The 25792-nt window shown below is 49.3% G+C and overlaps 1 protein-coding gene across 2 annotated transcripts in view; it reads right to left on the reverse strand.

Annotated features, from left to right (window-relative positions):
- LOC141154537 (histo-blood group ABO system transferase-like) overlaps positions 1–25792 on the reverse strand; it is a 321283-nt gene that overhangs the window by 171468 nt on the left and 124023 nt on the right. Inside the window, exon 1 of one of the 2 annotated variants that reach the window (XM_073640602.1) lies at positions 11588–11812. The exons of the other annotated variant lie outside the window; for it this stretch is intronic. Coding sequence (XP_073496703.1) covers positions 11588–11651 — 64 coding nt within the window. The 5' untranslated portion in view covers positions 11652–11812. Of the gene's footprint in view, positions 1–11587; positions 11813–25792 lie in introns of those variants that run through there. 2 annotated transcript variants of the gene reach the window in all.

Below are 25792 nucleotides of genomic sequence, written 5' to 3' on the forward strand. Positions count from 1 at the left end.
AAAAATCTTTCCTTAGAGAATTTGCTGGCTGGACTTACTGTTATGTTCTGCTACCAAAGCTAAGGAAAGAGAGGAGATCTGTCCCTACTATGAGACTCAGCTGAATCCCTACGATGTAACAGGGAACCTGATCCTGCGATCAGACCTGCTAAAGTCCTAATCTAGTCTGTACGAAGACCTATAGATGTGGGGAGGGAATCCCTACAAGTACTAAGGACTGGGAGGAATATGGGACACCTCCTAACAGAAATAGTAGCAGACAGACGAACAAACAAAATAGATAGAACATAGAGGTCCGTAGACCAAGCAAACTAACAGAGTTAGATACAGAGCACAGGCTAGCTAGAAAGTAGATATACAATGAAGTCCAGCAAAGCCAGAAGGGCGGAGCAGGACTAAATAGGCCAACAAGGTCATGTGACCAGCAAAGGAAAAAAAACCTAACAGCAAGGTTCTAACAGACGCTGCGTAAGGTCCTGGAAGGGAGGAAGAGCACTGTATGTGGAGTGGTACTGTATATAGTACATTAGGCTATTGTAGCACCCCGAGGGCTCGGCTGCTACAGGGGTATTGCACCTCAAACCAGAGGTGTGGTATTCCACTCCCGGGTAAGGATGGAGTGTGGACCAGGACTCAGTAGCTGCATGCACCACACACACCCCATTTCCGAGGGACAGCTCAACAGTGCTCCGACTAGACAGAAGTGCGGGCATGACAGCATCTGTCCCTGGCTGGAGTGGGGCGGGGGGAGGAAAACCCAGTGGTGTAGGAGCAGATAGGGGTGGGTCTCTGGGCATAGGTAGGAGCCCATTGGTTGCTAGTCACCTGGGCTCACACATAGAAGGAGGTATTTAAGGTGGGCACCATCTTAGGACAGTGTTCAGTTCAGTCAGGAGTTCAGCCAGAGAGGGCTGACAGGGAGCTGTGGCTCAGTCTGGGCCCAGCTCCAGAGGCAGGCCTGGAGTGGAGGCCAGAAACAGCAGAAAGAGAGAGGAGAAGGAACGGAAAGGAAAGTAAGAAAGGAACTGGAACAGAGGAGAAAGGAAGCAAGGAACACAGAGAAAGGCCCAGAGACGCGAGTAAAGAAGGAACCCCATATGCCCAGGAGATACAGGGTGAAGGGTTGGCAGAACAGGGTACCGGAACCCAAATTGGTGGAGGCAACAGATTCCTCAGCCAAAGACCGGAGGTTGTGACCACATCTTGGTGCGACCCCTCACTACATCCACCAGGAAAGCATACCGGCATAGGGTCAGGGAAACCGGAGATAGGTTTCGCCAACAGAAGGCCCGAGGAAGCTGGACAAAGGTGGGTCACTGGTGGGGACGGCCAGAGAAAGGTAGAGAAGGGAGCCCTGAGCCACGCTCTGGAATTGCCTGGGAGTTGACCGAGTCCCTCACCTGGTGGACGCAGCACGGCTTGGGCCGTCATCGCCTGCAGGATTGACCGAATAACAACTGTGAGTAAAGCATTGGAAACCGCAATTACAAGTCTCTGTGTTTCATCGCCGCACCAGCACCATTAGGACTGGGACGCTCACACCATTACTCCCATCATCCACATTAGCTGCCCTGAGGCAATACTTCTCCCGTGGGGAGTTATCCCATACTTGGCTGCGCATACAACATCAGCCTCAGCAATCTGCAGCGCAGCGGCGGTCCCCACTGACCGCAATCCACGGGTGGCGTAGTCGGACACTTGTTACAACATTAAGACTGCCACTGGTTTGACCACCCTGGGCACGGACCGGGTCAACCACACGGAGACTACAACCCCCAGCGATCCGGCTCCGGGTATTCCCCGCACAACACAGGCCCAGGGGGCGCGTCAACTTTTGGCGTAGTCGGCAGGATCTTTACCAACCCGCCACAAGCGGGTATTGCGTGCCTGAAGAAGATTGTACATGTACCTTGAAAAGAAGTCTCCCGCCATTTCCAGAAGTTTCCCGCCGTCCGGAGTCGTTTCCCGCCCTCCGGTGCGATTCCCGCCATCGGACGCCATCTTGGGTCGTTTCCCGCCATCGGACGCCATCTTGGGTCATTTCCCGCCATCTTCTGCCATCTTCCCGGCATCCGCAGCCGCTTCCCGCCATTGGACGCCATCATCGGGACGCCGCGCGGGAAGAAGAGGGGCGTGGACGCCGAAAGCGCGCGAGATCCGAAGCTCCGCCCCACGCACTGATGCTGCGTAAGGTCCTGAAAGGGAGAGGGAGCGACGCTAACGTCACAGGAGCGCGACGCAAGGTCCTCAACCCCGACGATCGACTGCGGAGCCGCGGCCTACGGAGGGAGATCATCGCAAGGTAGGCCACGGTCCACTAAGGGGGAAGGAGGATGTCGGATACCGAGGGGAGCTCCACCGCCAGCACAACCGCTGCTGCGGTCATGCCATTCACCATGCCTTATATCCTGGGGGCAACCTGGCTACCCCAGTACTCAGGGGAGTCACATACCCTAAGTGACTTTAGGGAAAGACTGGACAGCCTCTTCCAGGTATACCCCCTCACGGAAGAGCAAAAAGTGAGCATCCTGGTGGCCCAGTTAATCGGGGCAGCCCAAAGGGAGGTAAAGTCCTGGCCATCTGGGAAGAAGAGGACTGTCAGAGAAATACTAGCCCGGCTAAAAGACACGTTTAATACCCAAACCTCAGCCGAGATAAAACTCAGATTTTACGGGTGCAAACAGCGGGCACACGAAAGTATAAGGGACTATGCTCTAAACCTACAAGAGGCCCTGAGAGCCATTAAGCAGGCAGACCCTGACAGCGTGGGGAATGAAGACAAGCTGTTGACCGAACAATTTATTGAGGGTCTCCTGTCCAATGCCCACCGAACCCAGTTGCGGGCAATCGCCTTACAAGACCCTGACCTGGACTTTGCACAGTTCAAGGACAGAGCCATCCGGGTGCTCTGAGAACCGGCACCAGGTGGTGCTGTGACCCACAGGCGCCCTACTATCACTTGTCACCAGGACGTGGCGCCCTTGTCTGCAGGGCCTGTGGGAGCTGATGAGCAGGCTTTGAACAATAACCCAGCTACAGACCTGCACCATCAGGTCCAAGAGCTGACTAAGAGCGTTGCCGCGCTAACCAGAACTGTGCAGTCTTTACAGGTCTCTTCTCCAGGAAAGATCCAGCTGGCATCCGGACCGGAGGACGTCCCGTGACGCCGACTGAGGAGGACCCCACCGGCCAGAGGAAGACTCAGCGACAGATACAACGAGGACGGACGACCCATCTGCCGCCGCTGCAATCAATCCGGACATATGGCAAGGTACTGTCATTTAAACGGGCACAACCTGGGGTAGAGGGCCAACCCCCAGGCATAAGATCATCAGGCCCATCGAACTGGCGTGATAAATACGTAGGGGGACGTCCGGTCTTGCCTGTGGTACTGGATGGCATTCCTATGAGTGCCCTACTAGACACTGGGTCACAGGTGACTACCATCCCGTACTTGCTCTTCAAGCGGTACTGGAATGACTCGGACATAACCGGCTACCCAGATGACGACCTGAGCATTATCGCCAGCAATGGTCAGCCCGTGCCACAGATAGGATTTAAGGAGGTGACCATCAAGGTCGGTAAAGTTGAACTGCCGGCACAAGGACTGATCATTGTGGATATTGACAGTCGCGAGAGTCACCCAAAAATAACCCTAGGTACTAACGTAATCGAAAACTGTCTTGCAGAGGTGATCCTTATTTTGCAACACGTTGCCAAGAACGCCAGTTCCAGCCAGCAGCGTGTCCTCCAAAAAGAGATCCGGGCACTGATGAAACGGCAACAGGTGGAACTATCTGGTGGTGAGATAGGTAGCGTGAGAACGTGTGACCCGTTCCCTATTGCCATGCCCCCGAAGAGTGAGATGATGATTTGGTGCCGGACAGCTATTGGTCTAAGAGGTAGAGACTACCAAGCAATGGTAGAACCCGTCTACTCAGACAGTAGCCCCACCATTTTGACAGCACGGGGGGTGGTCGATGTACGCCATGGGAGGCTGCCCGTCCGCATCATAAATATCAGGGAGAGAGAAGTATACCTGCCCCGGTATGCCACGCTAGCTAAATTGTTCACCATCAACCAGAACTCTGTAAAGGCCGTAGAACCCTTGCCTCCATCCCAACCAGAGGAAGGTAACGGCTCTAAGAAACAAATGGGGGACTGGTGCCAGCAACTGCATTTGGGTACTGACTCCACTCCCTCACACCAAAAACAGGGAGTGTACTGGGTGGTTCAGGAGTACGAGAGAGTGTTTAGCAAACACCCGCTAGACTTTGGGCGAGTAAAGGGGGTAGAACATCACATCCCAACGGAAGACCATCCTCCCATAAATGAGAGATACCGACCCGTACCCCCTGCACACTATCAACACGCCAAGGGGATGCTAAAAGACATGAAGGAGGCTGGGGTAATTAGGGACAGCTGTAGCCCCTGGGCAGCTCCACTAGTCTTAGTGAAAAAGAAAGACAACACCATGAGAATGTGTGTAGACTACAGGAAGGTCAACCGTATCACACACAAAGATGCGTACCCGTTACCAAGGATAGAAGAGTCCTTAGCTGCATTAAAATCTGCTAACTTCTTCTCTACTTTGGATCTCACTAGCGGGTACTGGCAGGTTCCTATAGCAGAGGCAGACTGGGAGAAGACCGCATTCACCACCCCGATGGGACTCAGCAAATTTAACTGTATGCCGTTCGGGCTCTGCAACGCACCAGGAACCTTCCAACGGTTGATGGAATGCTGTCTGGGACACCGGAACTTCGAGACGGTCCTATTATACCTGGACGATGTCATCGTCTATTCCAAGACCTATGAGGACCATCTGGAACACCTGGCAGAAGTGTTTGAAGCCCTGGCAAACTATGGCCTAAAGGTTAAACCCTCGAAGTGTCATCTACTGAAGCCAAAGGTACAGTACCTGGGACACGTGGTGAGTGCTGACGGAGTGGCTCCCGACCCTGACAAGATCACTGTGATTAAGGACTGGCCAAGACCATCCAGCATAAAGGAAGTGCGGCAGTTCCTCGGGTTGGTAGGCTACTACCGAAGATTAATTCCCGGTTTTACCAAGAAGGCAGCTCCTATGCAGGACCTCCTGATAGACCAGTCCAGGAAGGCCAAAAACCAGAAGCCACCCTTCAGATGGGAAAAGCTGGAAGAGGAGTCATTCCACCAGCTGAAGATGGCCCTCACGGGGGATGAAATCCTGGCGTACCCTGATTACAGCCAGCCCTTTATCCTCCACACGGACGCAAGCAACATCGGGCTAGGAGCCGTACTGTCCCAGATCCAGCAGGGGAGAGAACGGGTCATTGCTTACGCCAGCCGAAAACTGCGACCCACAGAAAGAAACCCTGAGAATTACAGCTCATTTAAGCTAGAGTTCCTGGCAGTGGTGTGGGCAGTAACCGAGTGTTTTAAGCATTACCTTGCCTCTTCCAAGTCCACCATGTACACGGATAACAACCCGTTGACACACCTGGACACTGCAAGACTGGGTGCCCTGGAGCAGAGATGGATGGCCCGCCTGTCCAATTACGAGTTCACGATCAAATACCGGACAGGACGCTCCAATACCAACGCGGACGCCCTGTCCAGGATGCCAAACCTACCGGACGGTGGGGAAGATCCAGAAGAACTGGAAGAGGTCGAACTCCCTGCGTTCCACCGTCATGGGATTACCCAGTATTCCCACCGGGTGAGGGGCCAGCGATCCGCTACATTCAACCCCTTACCCCACTACAACTGGGCGGGAACACAAGACCGTGACACCGCAGTCCGTCTGGTGAAGGAGATGCTGACCCAGGCTGACGCCCGCCTGGATCCAGACGCTCCGGAAGAGACCAAGCAACTGTGGACGGAAAAAAGCAGACTGTTTCTCTACAAGGAGAAGTTGTGCCGCAGAATGGTCAATTCCCGGACACATGAACTGATCTGGCAGGTTGTGGTACCGAGACGGGACGCAGCTATGGTGCATGAGGCCTACCACAATGGGGCAGGACACTTCGGATGGTGGTCCCTGTCAAAGACTTAACGGCTCAGACGGCAGCCAGAGCCTTCCAGCTACACTTCTGCCGTCCGCACGGGTATCCGGAACAGGTGTTGACAGACCAAGGACCAGCCTTCGAAGCGGAGGTCTTCCAGGAGTTCTGCAATCTGTACGGCTGCCGGAAGATAAGAACAACGCCCTATCACCCCCAAACCAATGGACTCTGCGAGAAGATGAACCAGGTGGTGATAGATCTGCTAAAAACATTGCCCCTGGAAGAACGCAGCCTGTGGCCTGAGAAACTGCCTGATCTGGTGGACCTGTATAACCACATCCCGGTAGTTTCCACCAACTGTACCCCGGCTTACCTAATGCGAGCAAGACCTGGTAAGCTGCCTGTTGACCTGGATATGGGAGTCCTGACACCCGAGGACACCTCGCCAGAGGCAGACTGGGATACAGAACGGCAGCAGCAGTACCGGAAAGTACAGGAGAGCGTCGAGCGAAGTCTCTGTCAATCAAGAGAAAGGCAGGAGAGGACTTATAACCAACATGCTCCCGCTGTTCCCCTGGTAACTGGAGAGCAGGTCTTGAAAAGAAAAAGGCGGCTCCATAAGTTGGACGACCAGTGGGAAAAGGACCCGTACACCGTACTGCCCTCAAGCCACAATAATCCAAAGGTGTACGTCATCAGCAAGGATGGAGGAGAGACCACAGCCACTGTCTCCAGAGACCACCTGAAAAAGTGCCCCGAGAAGTTGCAAAGCACGGATGAAGATCAGTAAGACCCTCAACCCGTAGAGGAAAAGGAGGAAATGATCAGCACCGTACTCGGAGACTTTCCCCGGTCCTGGACACAAGTAAACAACGCTATCGTGGTGTCCGTCCTCACCTTTCTCCAGCCAGCCCCTCAAGTGCCTACAGAAGACCAGGTAGAGCTGGAAGAGCAGCCGGCCCAGGAGGCAGAAGAGTCCACACCAGCAGCGCAGGAGGATCAACCCTCTGCTAGTAGTGAGCCTGCCATGCCCCTAGTGAACCAAAGAGTATGCAGACAGCTGCCCAGCTTACCCATAACACCTCCTACACCCTGTTGTGCAGGACCAGTTAGTGAGCTCCGTAGGTCTACTAGAGTCACTAGAGGTCAGATGCCCGCTCGCTGGAGAATATAAAGTAATGCACTGTAAATTTACCTGTTTCTTGAAAATGTTTATGACTTTTGTTGTTGCCTGTTATTAATTATGTTTCTCAGTTACCCTGCAGATTTCTATGGACTAACAGGTTATGGACGCTGGATAACCGGAACAATTCTTGTAGATAGTTGCACATAGTGCCTCTTGCGAAGATGGCCGCGGAAGAGAAAACCTGTCTGGCGTGGCCTCCTTGCGGCCCAAAGTAGTTAGTCTCGCCTTGCAGCCACGCCCAAGGCCAACGCAAGGGGTTTTCTGTGGACAGGTCCCCTACCTCACTTAAAGCTTCACCTTGGGTGATATGGACACCCGGTTACGGACACGCTGTGACCTCTAAAAACTAAAGCTGCTTGTAAATATGTTGTTGTATTATTGTTTATACCATTGTATTTGTATTTTCTTGAAAATGTGTTTAGTCCCGGAGTACTAAAATTTACTAGGGGGGAATGTGGCACCCCAGGGGTGTGGTTGCCACAGTAATAGAAATATTATGTCTGAGAGCAAGTGGGAGGTTTCTCTGGTCAGGAGCCCTAAGCATGCAACACCGCCCGCCCAGACCTGGGAGGGGAGGAATCTGCCCTATATGAACTGGGTCTGGGGCGGGATTAGTGAGTGAAGTCCCAGACAGAGACGCAGTCTGGTCTGGAGGACAGCAGACACAGGGAAAGGAAGAACTAGGAGATCTGTAGGAGCAGGAGTGAGTGCCAGGGGCTGGAAGCCAGATAGCTCGCCCTGGCTGAAGACACTTAGACCGGACACGGAGTCCGAGGCTGTGGGGACATCCAGGTCCAGCAGCAGAATCCAACCGGCAGGGGATTCCAGGTCCTTTGGCCAAAGAAGCCTGGAGGCACGGTCACAAGCAAGGGACCAGCACCGCCATCGTGGAGCGGAGGCTAACAGGAGGCCCCAAGTCGCCGGCCATACGGGTGAGCACCACACGGTATACTCAGGGACGTGGGCTACTTCGACCCGCATACAGCAAGGTAGCCAGGAAGAGTGCAGCTAGACGGGGAGGCCTACAACTCCACCTGGCCAGGGGAGATCCTGCTTGCCCTCAGACTGACCAGGCCTCTATTGCTAGCCAGTACTCCCGGGAGGGTCTGCTTTATAACATCAGTAAAGACCCTGAACTGCACTACACGGACTCTGAGTTATTCCTGCTGAGCTTGTGCACCATCACTCCCATCATCCACACTAACTGCCCTGAGGCTATACTTCTCCCGTGGGGAGTCATCCCATTCTTAGCTGCACACACAACACCGGCCTCAACGGTCTGCCTTGCAGCGGCGGTCCCCACTGACCGCAATCCACGGGTGGCGTAGTCGGACTATTATCATACTAATAAGACTGCCACTGAATTGACCACCCTGGGCACGGACCGGGTCAACGCCACGGAGACTACAACCCCCAGCGATCCGGCTCCGGGTATTCCCCGCACAGCACAGGATCAGGGGGCGCGTCAAGTGCTGTAGTCTTGTGTATAATTTACAGCATAATACTCTGCAGAGCTTCTCTAGAACCAGCAGCTGACCACTAAATGGCAATATTATTGGTTATATTAGTGCTTACATAATGGTAGCGCACATTTGTCCTGCATTTTTTTCCTGTCTATAGGACGCACCCCAGGTTTAGACAGCAGAAAAAAAGGATAAACATACTTCTTGATATTTTATATATATATATATATATATATATATATATATATAGTGAAAATTTAAATTATGTCCATCTTGACCAAGTAGTGAAGCGTTCCTGTGTTACTATCTCCTCATTTCCTTATACTGTTGGTGCAGTTTACATAAGGAGGGGTGTGATAATTAAGGCAAAAGTCGACATTGTGCGAGGACTGATGGGGTTTGTGTGTCTGAGCAGCTTTTTAGCCCCAGTCCAGCTCTATGTAAGGGTTCCTACTATTACTAGATTGCAATCTCCTCTGCACCGTATTTGATGACCAGTCCTCTATGTATTCAGTCCCCATTGTACTCATATACATTTTGACATAATAGCACTTTGTTTTTCATCAAATTAGCAAAATCAGGCAGAACAGGTTTCAGTGAATGAATTAGTGACGTAAAGAACCCTAATTTATCAGTTGTAATCTACAAACACTGCCGTGGGAATTTAATTATATATATATATATATATATATATATATATATATATATATACAGTGCAGACCAAAAGTTTGGACACACCTTCTCATTTAAAGATTTTTCTGTATTTTCATTACTATGAAAATTGTACATTCACACTGAAGGCATCAAAACTATGAATTAACACATGTGGAATTATATACTTAACAAAAAAGTGTGAAACAACTGAAAATAAGTCTTATATTCTAGGTTCTTCAAAGTAGCCACCTTTTGCTTTGATGACTGCTTTGCACACTCTTGGCATTCTCTTGATGAGCTTTAAGAGGTAGTCACCGGAAATGGTCTTCCAGAAATCTTGAAGGAGTTCCCAGAGATACTTAGCACTTGTTGGCCCTTTTGCCTTCACTCTGCGGTCCAGCTCACCCCAAACCATCTCGATTGGGTTCAGGTCTGGTGACTGTGGAGGCCAGGTCATCTGGCGTAGCACCCCATCACTCTCTCTCTTGGTCAAAGAGCCCTTACACAGCCTGGAGGTGTGTTTGGGGTCATTGTCCTGTTGAAAAATAAATGATGGTCCAATTAAACGCAAACCGGATGGAATAGCATGCCGCTGCAAGATACTGTGGTAGCCATGCTGGTTCAGTATGCCTTCAATTTTGAATAAATTCCCAACAGTGTCACCAGCAAAGCACCCCCACACCATCACACCTCCTCCTCCATGCTTCACGGTGGGAACCAGGCATGTAGAGTCCATCCGTTCACCTTTTCTGTGTCGCACAAAGTCACGGTGGTTGGAACCAAAGATCTCAAATTTGGACTTATCAGACCAAAGCACAGATTTCCACTGGTTTAATGTCCATTCCTTGTGTTCTTTAGCCCAAGCAAGTCTCTTCTGCTATTTGCCTGTCCTTAGCAGTGGTTTCCTAGCAGCTATTTTACCATGAAGGCCTGCTGCACAAAGTCTCCTCTTAACAGTTGTTGTAGAGATGTGTCTGCTGCTAGAACTCTGTGTGGCATTGACCTGGTCTCTAATCTGAGCTGCTGTTAACCTGCGATTTCTGAGGCTGGTGACTCGGATAAACTTATCCTCAGAAGCAGAGGTGACTCTTGGTCTTCCTTTCCTGGGGCGGTCCTCATGTGAGCCAGTTTCTTTGTAGCGCTTGATGGTTTTTGCAACTGCACTTGGGGACACTTTCAAAGTTTGCCCAATTTTTCGCACTGACTGGCCTTCAATTCTTAAAGTAATGATGGCCACTCGTTTTTCTTTACTTAGCTGCTTTTTTCTTGCCATAATACAAATTCTAACAGTCTATTCAGTAGGACTATCAGCTGTGTATCCACCAGACTTCTGCACAACACAACTGATGGTCCTAACCCCATTTATAAGGCAAGAAATCCCACTTATTAAACCTGACAGGGCACACCTGTGAAGTGAAAACCATTTCCGGTGACTACCTCTTGAAGCTCATCAAGAGAATGCCAAGCGTGTGCAAAGCAGTCATCAAAGCAAAAGGTGGCTACTTTGAAGAACCTAGAATATAAGACATATTTTCAGTTGTTTCACACTTTTTTGTTATGTATATAATTCCACATGTGTTAATTCATAGTTTTGATGCCTTCAGTGTGAATGTACAATTTTCATAGTCATGAAAATACAGAAAAATCTTTAAATGAGAAGGTGTGTCCAAACTTTTGGTCTGTACTGTATATATATATATATATATATATATATATATATATATATATATATATTTGTTATTCTTTTTTTGTTCAGAGCAATATAAATAAATAGTATTTATATATAATACGTCTTACATGTAAACATAGTTGCAAATAAAAAAAAGTGTATTTACATTTCTATTTTTCTCTACAGACCATGATTATTTTTACTGCAATTATACCCCCCCACAAACAAACAAACAAAAAATATGAAATTAAATGAATGATAGAAAAGTTTATCAATTTATTAAATAATGTTAAAAACCATTTAAAATAATTTGGTTACATTGTAGCATCTGTTCAGTACTTTGGATCAGTGTATGATCCAAGGTTGCTCAAACAAAAAGTTATACTCTCTTCTTATCTTTGAGGGAGAGCAGATTATAAATACATGAATGATCGGAGGCTACAAGAAACGCTTTATACAGGCAAGGTATAGTTACATCCATGGATGTTATATAGGTAATAGGAAAGCAACAACTACAAATATTTATATTAAATGTATGTAAAATTAGAGAGATCATCAGCTGTGCCCACTGACAGCGGCGTCTCTGCTCCTTCCCCCCCCAAGGTTACTGTTTTATATATGTACTTACATTTCTCCTGCTGCATGCTGCTGGGCTCAGAGGCTGTCAGGTCTGCGGCACTGACTGAGAACATGAACCGCTGCACAACAGGTGTGGCGTTAGCTCCAGTTTCACATGGAGTAAGACTACACCTGGTGTATGGTGTGTAAACCTCTATCCAGCCTTATACAAATGTCCTATAGAGGCGGATACAATGGCGGAAAATGTCTTTGTTCTGCTCTGAGTGTAAACAGCATCTTGTAATAAAACGTTGGGAACGAAAACAGTCACCTTCAGGGAGTGATCAGGTCCCAAGTGCTTTACCATCCCTGCATGGATCTTGTTACTACTGAGTAGACAAACTAGATTCATTGGGTAATACAGAGCTCCAAATCACCTACTGTTCTGTTTTATAACTCTGCCTGTGACATGCAGAAGTAGTGCTGTTGCAGACTGTGACATGCAGAAGTAGTGCTGTTGCTTTAAAAGCATTCAGCAACTATTAGAAGTAACACAAGCACATGAGACAGGAAGTGTTGTGCTCCAGAAGCATCCAGCAACTAGAGGGGTTAACACAGTCACAGGAGAAGGGGAGTGTTTTAGCAGAGCCCCAGGGGGATTGTGGGGAAGTTGTTTACTGTCTGGCTGGAGCCGAAGAGAAAGGTGGTTTGTGTTCTGTATCTCACAGAAGCGCCTCTGCAAGTGAAAAGAATTCAAGTCAGGAGTGAAGCTAAGCACAAGTCAGGTAGAGTTTCTGAACTAGCAGTAATGAGTGTTGTCAGGCAGGAAGATAAGCACTGGAAGAAATGGTGTCACAGGGATTATCTCCCTCAGCAAACCCTCCCCCCCCCCTCCATCTCACCTTGCTGTAAAGAATGCTGTGTTCATTAATGTGCCTTTGCATTAGAACTGTGCTGTCCTGTACTACTGGGAAGACTGTGAACTGCTGTGCTGCTAAGGAAACTGTACTGTTTGTCACTGGAGCCTGTTGCTCATAAGACTTAACTTGCACTGGCTGTGCGGCTTCTTATTAAGTGCTACTGTTCTACCATTTATGAGGACTCTTGTCAAGTGTGTCTGGTCAGCAAGTGAAACAACCTACATGTCTGTGCCTGAGGGTCAATACCTCTGTGTGCCTGAGAGAAGCTGCAGCACATGGTCTATGGTCGCCCTGAGTAACAGTTCCCCCAGGATTCCAAAGAATTCATGTAACCTGTCTCGCCCCTATCTGAACCTAGCGGCGTGCGTGCAACATTGGTGGCCCGTACGGGCAATCCTGAGTGGGAATTAGCGTGTAGAGGAAAAGTGTCTGGAAAAGCACAGCAGCACAGCACCTCAGCTCAACTCTTCTACACCAGTTAAAGGGGACCAGCCATAAAGAAAAACTCACTAGCAGCAATGGATGTGGAAATACAATTGGGCAGAATTAGTGAGCTGCTTCTTCAGTTAACCTGTGAAGAATTGAGAACAGTAGCCGAACATATAAAGATGTCAGTAGAACAGATTTCCAAAGCACACAACCGAAGGCAACTGTTAGCTGCCATTAATGCAAAAATGGATGAGCTGGTGGAGAAAGAAGCTAAAGACGTCATGGGGACATTCCTCCAGGAACTAACACAGTTTCTAACCAGGTTGAAGTTGGAGGATGGAGGGGCGGCACCAATTACCAAAAGCGGGAATCTCCGTCCACAGACTGAACTATAGAAATTGAAAGAACAATTCAAAACCCTAATAACAGCCCTGCAGGAATCGACCAAAACCACTGAATGGGTGATAGACTCAGACAGGACCTTTAACCTGCTCGGGTTAGATAAATCAGGGAGACAGTCCTCTCTAATACCACAAATCATCATAAGGAAAGAATTCAAGATCCTGGGACAGATTGGAGAATGTGAACAGAAAGAGAGACTGTCTTATAGGAACTTGTTGCACCAGATCTATGCAGACTTACAGAAAGGCTACCAGCCAGATGAGATCATTGAGGGGGTGGTGAAAGTGATCAGCCCAGGACTGAACCTCCATAGTATGCTAGAAATTAAAAGTCAATTGACCTTGCAACAGCTGAAGATGATTTTAAAAGGGCACTATAAAGAAGAGAGTACTTCAGAATTGTTCCACCGACTCATTAACCTCTCACAGAAAAATAATGAATCACCCCAAAATTTCATGTTCAGAGCAATTGAACTGAAGGATAGACTGTTGTTTGCATCCAGAGATGTAGAAGCGGAGAAGTTTGATGCTGGACTAGTCCAGAAGAAGTTCTTGAGATCATTGGTAACGGGATTAATCAGCAAAGATATCAAGTTGCAGCTGAAACAGTACCTAGAAAATCCTGGCATTTTGGACGAAGTCCTAATTGAAAAAATGAATGAGGCCGCTAGTTTGGAGTCAGAGAGCGAACAGAAGTTAAAGAAAGGCTCTGCTCCTAAAATCACCAAAATGAGTCAGCTGAAGTTGGAGACCCCCGGTGGCCAGTCCAAAGATCATCATAGAGACCCTCCAGTGCCACCTCCGAGAGGGAACCTTAAATCACCAATAAAAGAGAGGCCTGCCAGCACTGACTGGGAGGAAGTAATAGGAGAACTGAGAGCAGAGTTGATTGAGGTGAAAAAGTTGATTTCGTCCAGGCCAGAACCGGTATCCCTCAGACCCAGGAGTGGGTTCCAAAACAGAAGATACCCGGCTTATGAAGCGTGCCGGTCATCAAATCAGAGTGCGGTGTGTGTCCACTGTCTAAGATGTGGTGAGGAAGGACATTATGCCAATGAATGCCAATGGTCACGGTCAATTGGGTTAAAAGACAGGAGGTTACCAGTGCGGGGCGACTAGTAACCACGACATGGAGGAGGCCCCAGAAGCAAATCCAAATCTCACCAAACCCCCAGAATGGCGCATGAGGTAAAACGGCTGCGTCAGTACTATCCCCAAGTGTGTTCCCGTCTACAATAGCTGCAAGGGAGACAGGGGCATCAGTTACTTAATGCCCAGTGCGGAGGTCAAATGATGTACTCCTGGGAGGAGTATAACTCAGTCAGTAAAGATAGCCTCATCAGCCTAATCGGTGAAAGGTGCTTTATACAGTTATATAAGGAAAAAAAGGGAAATTTCAGCCTACCAGGCATATGCCATAAGAGTCCACTAGTGCACGGAAATCCTTGGTAGCAAGTGCAGGGATAAGAAGCAGTAGGAAGTAGCAGGGCCGGCTCCAGGTTTTTCTGGGCCCCGGGCGAAAGAGTCTCAGTGGGCCCCTTTAACACATACCACGATTCATGATGCAGAGATACCGCAGAGAAATATATATATATATATATATATATATATAGTACAATGCAAAGATTTCACTTCTTACATTACATGAGTGATATCTACTGTAAATTCCACAATAGCTCAGAAACCGGTGAATCGCTCCACACAGAATAGTGGCCCCCATATAAGGCTCCATACGGAATACTGGCCCCCATATAATGCTTCATACGGAATACTGGCCCCCATATAAGGCCCCATAAGGAATACTGGCCCCCATATAAGGCCCCATACGGAATACTGGCCCCCATATAAGGCTCCATGCGGAATACTGACCCCCATATAAGGTTCCATGCGGAATACTGACCCCCATATCAGGCTCCATGCGGAATACTGGCCCCCATATAAGGCTCCATACGGAATACTGGCCCCCATATAAGGCTCCATACGGAATACTGGCCCCCATATAAGGCTCCATATGGAATACTGGCCCCCATATAAGGCTCCATACGGAATACTGGCCCCCATATAAGGCTCCATATGGAATACTGGCCCCCATATAAGGCTCCATGCAGAATACTGACCCCCATATAAGGTTCCATGCGGAATACTGACCCCCATATAAGGCTCCATGCGGAATACTGGCCCCCATATAAGGCTCAATACGGAATACTGGCCCCCATATAAGGCTCCATACGGAATACTGGCCCCCATACGGAATACTGGCCCCCATATAAGGCTCCATACGGAATACTGGCCCCCATATAAGGCTCCATACGGAATACTGGCCCCCATATAAGGCTCCATACGGAATACTGGCCCCCATACGGAATACTGGCCCCCATATAACGCTCCATACAGGATACCGGTCCCCATATAATGCCCCATACAGGCTGTCCCCCCCTTATAATGCTCCATGCAGGCTGTTACCCCCCACATAATGCCCCATACAGGCTGCCCCCCCCTTTATAATGCCCCATGCAGGCTGTTCCCCACCTTATAATGCCCCATGCAGGCTGTCACCCCTCCTCTTTATAATGCCCCATGCAGGATGTCACCCCTCCTCTTTATAATGCCCCATGCAGGATGTCCCCCCCCTCTTTATAATGCCCCATGCAGGCTGTTCCCCACCTTATAATGCCCCATGCAGGCTGTCACCCCTCCTCTTTATAATGCCCCATGCAGGATGTCCCCCCCTCTCTTTATAATGCCCCATGCAGGATGTCCCCCCCTCTCTTTATAATGCCCCATGCAGGATGCCCCCCGCCCTTCTCTTTATACTGCCCCATGCCTCCATACATTAAAAAAAAAAATCAAATACTCACCTCCCTTCTCCTCACCTGCTACCTGCTGCCCGCTGCCCGCTGCCCGCTGCTCGGGTCCGAACTCCAGCGTTGTCGGCGTCTTCCCGCTCAGCGCTCCCTGTGACGGCTCAGGGGAGGGCGCGGTGTAAAGACGTCACCGCGCCCTCTGACCTGAGACGTCACAGGGAGCGCAGAGCAGGAAGACAGCTGATCTGCGGAGGCACACGGAGAGGTAAGTATCCGCCTGCCGGGGCCCTGAGCAAGCGGCGGAGAAGGGCGGGCGCTGACACCGCTCTCCTCCGCCCATAGCCCAGCGGGGTGCGCGACCGCCAGTGGGCCCCTCTGCCTGCTCAGGGCCCCGGCATTTGCCTGGGTGCGCCGGGTGCTGACGCCGGCCCTGGGAAGTAGTTTAGAAAAACTCCAGCACCTTCTCTGTATCTGACTCGCCCCCTGGGCCGTGGGGCACGCAGATCCGGGCGATAGGGGAACGATGGGGGTAGTAGTGGCGGCCCGGTCCCGCGGCTCAGGGTGGTCAGGCCAATGGTAGTCTGCTACGTTCTGCTGATAATGTCCGACTACGCCACCCGTGGATTGCGGTTGTTAGGAACCGCCGCTGCAGGGCAGACCGCTGGGGCTGATGATGTATGCAGCTGGGATGATGTGACTCCCCACGGGAAGAGTGCGGCCCCAGGGCAGTGTAGTGGATGGTGGGAGTGATGGTGGTGAGAGTCCCAGTACCGGTAGTGCCGGAGGAGCGAAAAAGCACACAGACAACGTACTGCAGTCCAGGGTCTTTACTCACGGTTAATATCCAAGTCACTTCTGCAGGGAATGACTGCCCGAGCCGTGCTGCGTCCACCAGGTGAGGGGCTCGGTCAACTCCCAGGCAGTTCAGGAGCATGGCACAGGACCCCCTTTAATCCTTTCTCTGGCCTGCCTCACCAGTGACCCACTTTTGTCCAGCTGCCGCGGACTTGTGCGGGTAAACGTGGGCCCCGTCCTCCGCTGTCCTATATGGTGCCTTCCTAGCAGGTTTGATGAGGTGTCGCACCAATAAATGATCACGACGACCGGTCTTTGGCTGAGGGTAGTTTCTCCTCCACCAACTTGGGATCCAGTACCCTTAATCTGCCTGACCCTTCACCCTGGATTCTCGTGGGTTCTTAGGGTCCCTTCCACCTTCTTGTTCCTGAGCCCTTATGTTTCTCTCTCTCTTCTCCTTCTCTCCTGTTCTGTCTTCTCCTCCTTCCCTTGGCCTCTTCTCCAGGCCCACTTCTCCTTCTCCTCTCAGGCTCCGGCCTCTTCTCTAGGCCTGCCTCTGGAGCAGCACTCAGCCTGAGCTGCTGCTCCCTGTCAGCTCTCCTCTCCTCACAGACTGAACCCAGATCTAAGATGGTGCCCACCTTATATACCTCCCTCTGACCATGAGCTCAGGTGACCAGCAACCAATGAGCTCCTATCTACGCTCAGGAACCAACCCCTATCTGCCCCTACAGCACTGGGTGTTCCACCCCCCTCCCCACTCCAGGCAGGGACATAGTCGGTCGTGTCTGCACTTCTGTCTAGTGGGAGCACCGTTGAGCTGTCCCTCGGAAATGGGGTGTGTGTGCTGTATGCAGCTAACTGAGCCCTGGTCCATACTCCATCCTTACCTGGGAGTGGAATATCACACCTCTGGCAGAGGTGCAATACCCCTGTAGCGGCCGAACCCTCGGGGCGCTACATTCCCCCCTGGTAAAGCACAGCACGTCCTCGGGCTGGAAAAGAGCAAAAACAGGTAATTACAGGACATGCAAAACTTTTTAAAACTTTTCACATCAGAAAACAGGTAACATGGTTCAATTCCCTTTATGGGAAACACTCCTCTTCTCTTGCCACTACCACAAAACACTTTGCTAATGCCTCTGGAACTCTTTTGTCATATAAAACATCTTGTAAAAATTTGCATTATCACCTAGCAGCATATAAAACTTTCTCATGTAACACATTTTTAAGTAAAGCACATTCTTGGATTCTTGGCTGCGGTGCAACTTGCAACCAGGTAAAGGTGCAACAGTCCAGTAAATCTTGAGGTAGACGTTGTGGTTTTTGTATAAAACCAGTAGGGGGCGCTTTAGGAAGCGCAACTATATACAAGGGGTTTGACCGCTCTCAGTCCTCGGCCAGTTTTGGGAAGGGAATGGCTGCTCACAGTCCTCAGCCTGGTAGGGGATGAGGGGCACACAGGTAACAGTTCAATCTTTGTCCCAACGGGGACCACACTTTCAAGACGGGAACAGTCCCAAAAACAGTTCTGATACCCTGACGGGTAACTATGTACACAGGTACTTTGCTACTTACTAGTAGCGGTGTCCTCCATATGCTCCTTCTTCCTCCTCATATGGTTCTTCAGACCCGTCCGGGTCCTCTTGGCTCTCCTCATAGCCGCGGTATTGTAGCTCCTCCTCGGTGAGCCGATGGACGTGTAGGGCGTATGGTCCTTTTGCACCTACGTGGCGGGTAAAGGTGACCACATCACCAGGGTACAGGTCACGGCCACGATGCCCCTCAGGTAGATGACTTTCGACGTCCCTGCGGGTCACAAAGACGTCGCCTGCTGTTTCTGGGCCCCTGATGAAGCCCCAGCCGTTCTCCATGTGGAACTTGACTATGGTCCCGGTGATTCGGGGACCACGGGCAGCTTTGGGGTCTTGGCGGGCCTTACGTTTTTGTTCAGCACTCTGGGCTTGGAGCCGTTCCTCCCTGACGCGTCTCTCTCGTCGCTCCCGCTCAAAGGTCGCCAGTTGCTGGTGACAGGCCTCCAGACGACGGACCGCGTCTGCCCGGGTCTCTTGGGAGAACCCCATCAAGTTCCCGCCGGTGGGGTCCCACGCAAATTGGATGTCCTCCAGTGGGGGTAGGGGGACCTCCACGGGTTCTGGAGCCGGTAACAGAGGCTCGCGCGGGGGCTGGGTCTTCCATGGCTGATTGCTGATGACTTCGGCCGGCCACTCCAGGGGCAGTCCATCCGGACCGGTATGATGGGCAATCAAGTCCACACCCAGTCGTGGTATGGTGGAGGGACTTGATCTGGGGGCAGCGCCCGGGGTCACTCGGCCTTGCGACCAGGCCAGGGGTCTCTCGGTCGCGCTAGGTGGTAGTCCCGTCCGGGACAGGGGCGCAGGCTCAGCGATGGCGCCCGGGTCATCCAGGCCTTGCGACCAGGCCGATGACGCTTCTCGTTTTACGGCGCCCGGGGTCAAGGGGCGTGGCGACGGGCGGGGCGTGGCCGCGGCACTCACCGCTTGAGGCCTAGCTGGAAGTAGTGGGGGTGCGGCAACAGGCGCGGTGAGTGGGGCTTCGGGTGCCGCGACTGGGGGCTGGGGCAGGCTTGCGGTTGCTGGGCTTGGGGTGGTGACGTCCCCTTCACTTGCCTCAGTCCTCGCGGCTCCCTCCGCGACGTCGCCTCCGGTCCTCTCTCCTCTTGCGCCGTCCTCCGAGGCAGGCAAACCGCGGGGTGCGGCTGAAGTCTGTCGCTGGTGGGTCTCGGCCTGCCGGGCCAGTTCTTTTCTCCACTCTGTGAGTGCATCTTGCTGCGCCCGGACCATCCTCCGCTCCAGGTCCTCCAGTGCAGCTTGCGCACGCTCCGGATCTCTGGGGAGCTGCGCCAGGACTTCTGCTAGGCTGCAGAGCGGTTCGGCCTGCAGCAGGCTTCGGGCCAGGAGACTGGTGCTGCTCAGGGCGTCCATTCCCGGGTGCGGTCTGTCTGGACTGATCCAGACCACCCCCTGCCCCGCAGTTTTCTTTCCTATCCGCCCCCATGGGGGGTGGTCCTGGGGCATTCTGCTGACAATCACTCTCAGGGGCAGCCCCCCCACGTTGACGGACATTTCCACAGCAGTGCTCATGGTTGTTGGGGGCGGGCTTCCTCTTTGGCGCCATTCTGGGACCCGGCCCACGATGGGAGGCGGCCTCCTGTGGTCTTTTGGCGCGCACATTATGGCGCTCGTTCTTCTAGGGCGGGCGCCATCTTTAGTACAATGAAACAGTCTCTTTTCAGGCGCGCAGTACCCGTGGTTAGCGGGCACGAAATCCTGCCGACTACGCCAAAGCTGACTCGCCCCCTGGGCCGTGGGGCACGCAGATCCGGGCGATAGGGGAACGATGGGGGTAGTAGTGGCGGCCCGGTCCCGCGGCTCAGGGTGGTCAGGCCAATTGTAGTCTGCTACGTTCTGCTGATAATGTCCGACTACGCCACCCGTGGATTGCGGTTGTTAGGAACCGCCGCTGCAGGGCAGACCGCTGGGGCTGATGATTTATGCAGCTGGGATGATGTGACTCCCCACGGGAAGAGTGCGGCCCCAGGGCAGTGTAGTGGATGGTGGGAGTGATGGTGGTGAGAGTCCCAGTACCGGTAGTGCCGGAGGAGCGAAAAAGCACACAGACAACGTACTGCAGTCCAGGGTCTTTACTCACGGTTAATATCCAAGTCACTTCTGCAGGGAATGACTGCCCGAGCCGTGCTGCGTCCACCAGGTGAGGGGCTCGGTCAACTCCCAGGCAGTTCAGGAGCATGGCACAGGACCCCCTTTAATCCTTTCTCTGGCCTGCCTCACCAGTGACCCACTTTTGTCCAGCTGCCGCGGACTTGTGCGGGTAAACGTGGGCCCCGTCCTCCGCTGTCCTATATGGTGCCTTCTTAGCAGGTTTGATGAGGTGTCGCACCAATAAATGATCACGACGACCGGTCTTTGGCTGAGGGTAGTTTCTCCTCCACCAACTTGGGATCCGGTACCCTTAATCTGCCTGACCCTTCACCCTGGATTCTCGTGGGTTCTTAGGGTCCCTTCCACCTTCTTGTTCCTGAGCCCTTCTGTTTCTCTCTCTCTTCTCCTTCTCTCCTGTTCTGTCTTCTCCTCCTTCCCTTGGCCTCTTCTCCAGGCCCACTTCTCCTTCTCCTCTCAGGCTCCGGCCTCTTCTCTAGGCCTGCCTCTGGAGCAGCACTCAGCCTGAGCTGCTGCTCCCTGTCAGCTCTCCTCTCCTCACAGACTGAACCCAGATCTAAGATGGTGCCCACCTTATATACCTCCCTCTGACCATGAGCTCAGGTGACCAGCAACCAATGAGCTCCTATCTACGCTCAGGAACCAACCCCTATCTGCCCCTACAGCACTGGGTGTTCCACCCCCTTCCCCACTCCAGGCAGGGACATAGTCGGTCGTGTCTGCACTTCTGTCTAGTGGGAGCACTGTTGAGCTGTCCCTCGGAAATGGGGTGTGTGTGCTGTATGCAGCTAACTGAGCCCTGGTCCATACTCCATCCTTACCTGGGAGTGGAATATCACACCTCTGGCAGAGGTGCAATACCCCTGTAGCGGCCGAACCCTCGGGGCGCTACATATCCATCACAAGAAATGTAAAGTTAAAACGTCCATTTTATTAGTTCCATTAAAAAAGCGCCATATGTAAGGCAGACCTTACGCGTTTCGAACCAAACAAGGGTTCTTAATCATAGGTAACATTGCTATAGATAAAAGACATATATATACATATGGACTGAAAACAAAAGAGAAAATAGGGTGGAGACAACAAAGAACAGGAAGTTCATTAGTGAATGAAAATCCTCCTGAGGATAATTGCTCAGTAATATACATAAATTAAACTTATGTGCATGGTATGCTGGCAAATTAAGTACATCATTAGACAAAAGTATCAAAAAATGTACATTAAATCATTGCGAAAATTGAGAACATTAGGAATGCGAGAGTTAAGTTTAAGAATCCATGAGGCTTCTCTGGCTAGGAGTAGCTAGCCTCTATCTCCTCCACGTATTTGTCTTTCCACCTTGTCTATACCAATAACCTTAAGTGTGGAAAGTCACTCAAAGAACATGTGAATTCAACAAATTTTAAAGAATGGAATGAAAAACTTTCCAAACATATTAATTCTGTGGAGGAAACTCACTGATGTGAAGAGGAAGAAATTTGCTTGTGATTGTGCAGATTATGAGTCTAACCAGGTTTGCACCTGGAAATTGCACAAACTGAAGTCAATCCTTAAAAAAACTCCAGCACCAAAATTTAAAACTCCTAATAAGAAAAAACAGGTTGGATTTCCACAGGCTGATTTGGATACAACAGGAGAATTCACAGATTACTCCTTATCACCTGAACAGTCTCCTGCTGAAAATCATGATATTTCCAAAATAAACCTGTCAAAAAACGGGGGCTTCATAGAGCGGGAAGGAAACACTAATCCGCAAAAAAATCGGAGGTATCCAACCAGAAAATTAAAATGAAAATCAACAATGAGGAGGTTGCTGTAGTTAATCTCTCTGCGAATATTATTTCTCTGTCTCAATTACGGTTATTAAGCAAAGGAAGTAAATTTATTCCTACAACTAGAGCAAATTTATTTGAAACTATCAAGGATGTCAACAGATTTGTAAGATCTTTGACAGTCAAGAGACACTTCTTTGCAGAGAACAGGGATAAAGAACAACATATTGTGGATCAATCTTTCTCCACAGTACCTCCCATTGACCTTTTTAGGAATTTATTTGAACAAATATCAATAAAAACCTTGGAATCTTTGGATGCTGATTTTGCAACAGATATACTAAAAGACTCATTCACAACATTGTTTCCAAATTCACTATTCTATCCATTAGCCTCTAGAACACCTGGGATGGACAGTTTTCAAAATATAATTGAATGAGAACTCATAAAAATACTCGATAGTGAATCAGTCACAACGGATAATTTGACCACCAAAGAACGACAAGCACTGAAAACAATGACAATATTATTATTAGAGCGTTCGACAGAGGTGGCTCTCTTGTAATCCTTGATAAGGCATTATACATCAGAGAAATCAATTCCATGCTATCGGATGTAAAAACCTATAGTAAACTAGCTGAAGATCCAACCAGTCACGTAAAAGGAAAATTGGATTTTATCCTAAGAGGAGGCTTGCAAAAGGGACTCATTAATCAAAAATTGTATGAATATCTATTAACTCAGTCACCAGTGTGCCCAATACTGCACGCCCTTCCTAAACTGCACAAAGAAACATTTCCACCCCCATTCCACCCCATTGTGACCGGAATTTGTTCACTTACTGAAAGAACTGCAGCATGGATTGATCAGCTACTACAGCCTGTAGTTTTGGCCACTACAGGATATATCAGGGATAGCAAGCATTTATTACCTGCTTTGAAATCTTTTGAGTGGGAATGTAATGATAGATGGGTTACCACAGATATTGTGTCATTATACACTAGCATCCCACACCATCTTTCATTACAATCTATCTCCTATCACCTTAACAATACCAATCTCTATACAAAATAATTAAATGAGTTTATACTAAATTTGATACAATTCTTACTTGAAAATATTTTTTTTTTACTTCAATGGAGATTTTTTTCTGCAAATCTGCGGTTGCCCCATGGGTGCGTCTTTTTCCCCATCATTAGCTAATTTATATGTAGCTTGGTGGGAAGTATTTTATATTCACACTCTCAAGGTAACTAGAAGGAATATAGAGCGCACATAGGGTCTTATCTGAGATAAAAGGAATATTTGTGAAAGATAATTCAAATTCACTCACCTATTAGGGTTGTGTAAGACACAACCACTGTACTTAGCTTTGGCGGCTGCTGCAAACCCCGAAGCAATGATCCTTTGTTGGGTGAAGAGAATGGGGCATCAGACTGCGCTGCTCGCCTGTCAGAATAATGTACCAGAGGAATCCAAATCGATGTAATGATGAAATAGACTTTATTTCTACGCGTTTCGTGGTGATCACACCACTTCCTCAGGACAGTCTATACACAACCCAACAAAGGATCATATTCACACTCTTGACCATCCTTTTTTGCCTTACATCAGGTGGTACGCCAGATACATTGATGATGTCATCATGATCTGGCGTACCCCTGATGATGAGGCACTTTACATGCTATCCACGTGTCTACAGTTTTTAAATGACAATACATTTAATTTACAATTTACCATTAACATCTGTCAAAATGAGACCGCCTTTTCGGATGTATATTTAACTGGAGACAGCAGCAATAACTGCATCCACACATGTCTGTACAGAAAACCAACCAGTGGCAATGCGACATTGATGGCAAACAGCTGTCATCCAGCACATACTATTAAAAACCTACCATTAGGTGAACACATTAGAGCCAGATGTCTATGCTCTACGGATGAGAGCTATAGTCATGAATGTGACATACTGAGCGCAGGTTTAAACATAGAGGTTATTCAAATGCACATATTTGCAGAGCCCGTAATATAGCCTATCACAAAACACAGACATCTTTACTGGAGAATAATACAGTATGTAAGAGAAATAAACAGCAAGTTACTTTCTCCACAGCTTATAGTACAGATTACCAGGCTATTACAGATTTAATTCGGAAATATGCTTGTATATTACAGCAGGATAAAGCACTTCAAAGCATCCTTTAGGAAGGAATTAATTTTGTTGCTAAAAAAATTCCCCAACATAGGAAATTTATTATCTCCAAGTTTTCTGTCCACCAAAAGCCCAAGGTCTGACACATGGCTTCATATTAATGGATCCTATAAATGTGGAGGCACCAAGTGTAATATTTGCAAATTTAAGTTTAAGACCCAGACATTTACTGACAGTGCAGGCAAAATATATAATATCAAGCACTTTATTAATTGCTCTAGTACATATGTCATTTATGAAGCACTGTGCACATCTTGCAAAAAATTTTATGTGGGTTGCACCAGCCACATGCTCAAAAGGCGCATCACAGAGCATGTTGCTGGAGCGACTGCGAATCCTAATGCAGTGAGTCGCTCCGTCAGGGCTCGGCAAACATTTTGCAGATTTTCACTGTGGTGATCTTTCCACACTTAAGGTTATTGGTATAGACAAGGTGCAAAGACAAATACGTGGAGGAGATAGAGGCAAGCTTCTCCTAGCCAGAGAAGCCTCATGGATTCTTAAACTTGTTAAATATTAATTATGGATATTCATTTTATTCTTAATTCTGAGTTCTGTACATAAGATTGCATCAGCCATCGTTTCTAGCTGACATGCGCTGTTTGTGTATTTTTGGTTTAGCACCATAATTAGAAGAACAGGTGTCATATGACCGGGCTATAAAAGCCCATGCTGCAGAAAGGGGGGGCTCTTGCCATTCCACAGGACACAGGATGAGGGTCCGTGTGCAAACCAGCAGCTGATGTAGGCCCAGGAAACACGTTCTTTACCCGGACACACGTGCTGGATCCAAGGGAAAGATGGGTGAATCTCAACAATTAAGCTAATTACGGACAAATGGACAATCACTCTGTAACTATCTAATTATATAATTATTGTATGTACCTGCTGCAATCTGATTCTTTTTAATGGACAATCCAAGAATAAATCGATACATTTTTTTTATAAGAAAATCTTGATATTGATACTTTGCGAAGTCCTCGATAGAGAAAAATAATACAGAAAGAAGTATTTATTTAACATTGGCGAGCCTTAGCCAGTCCTGATTTTTCGTGTTTTTAAGTGAATTTCCTTCTTGAACAAAGGGGGGAGAGAAGAGAAGAGACGAACTGAACAGCTGTTGTTCACGTGTCAGTAAATCCACTAACTTGTCACAAGAATCAGAAAGAACCTACAGATTGAGGACTACAGACAGACTGACATGAACCAGAAGTACTACA

Source organism: Phyllobates terribilis, unplaced genomic scaffold (assembly GCF_046119375.1).
Source record: "Phyllobates terribilis strain yellow unplaced genomic scaffold, ASM4611937v1 Scaffold_7__3_contigs__length_470593459, whole genome shotgun sequence".
NCBI lineage: Eukaryota > Metazoa > Chordata > Amphibia > Anura > Dendrobatidae > Phyllobates > Phyllobates terribilis.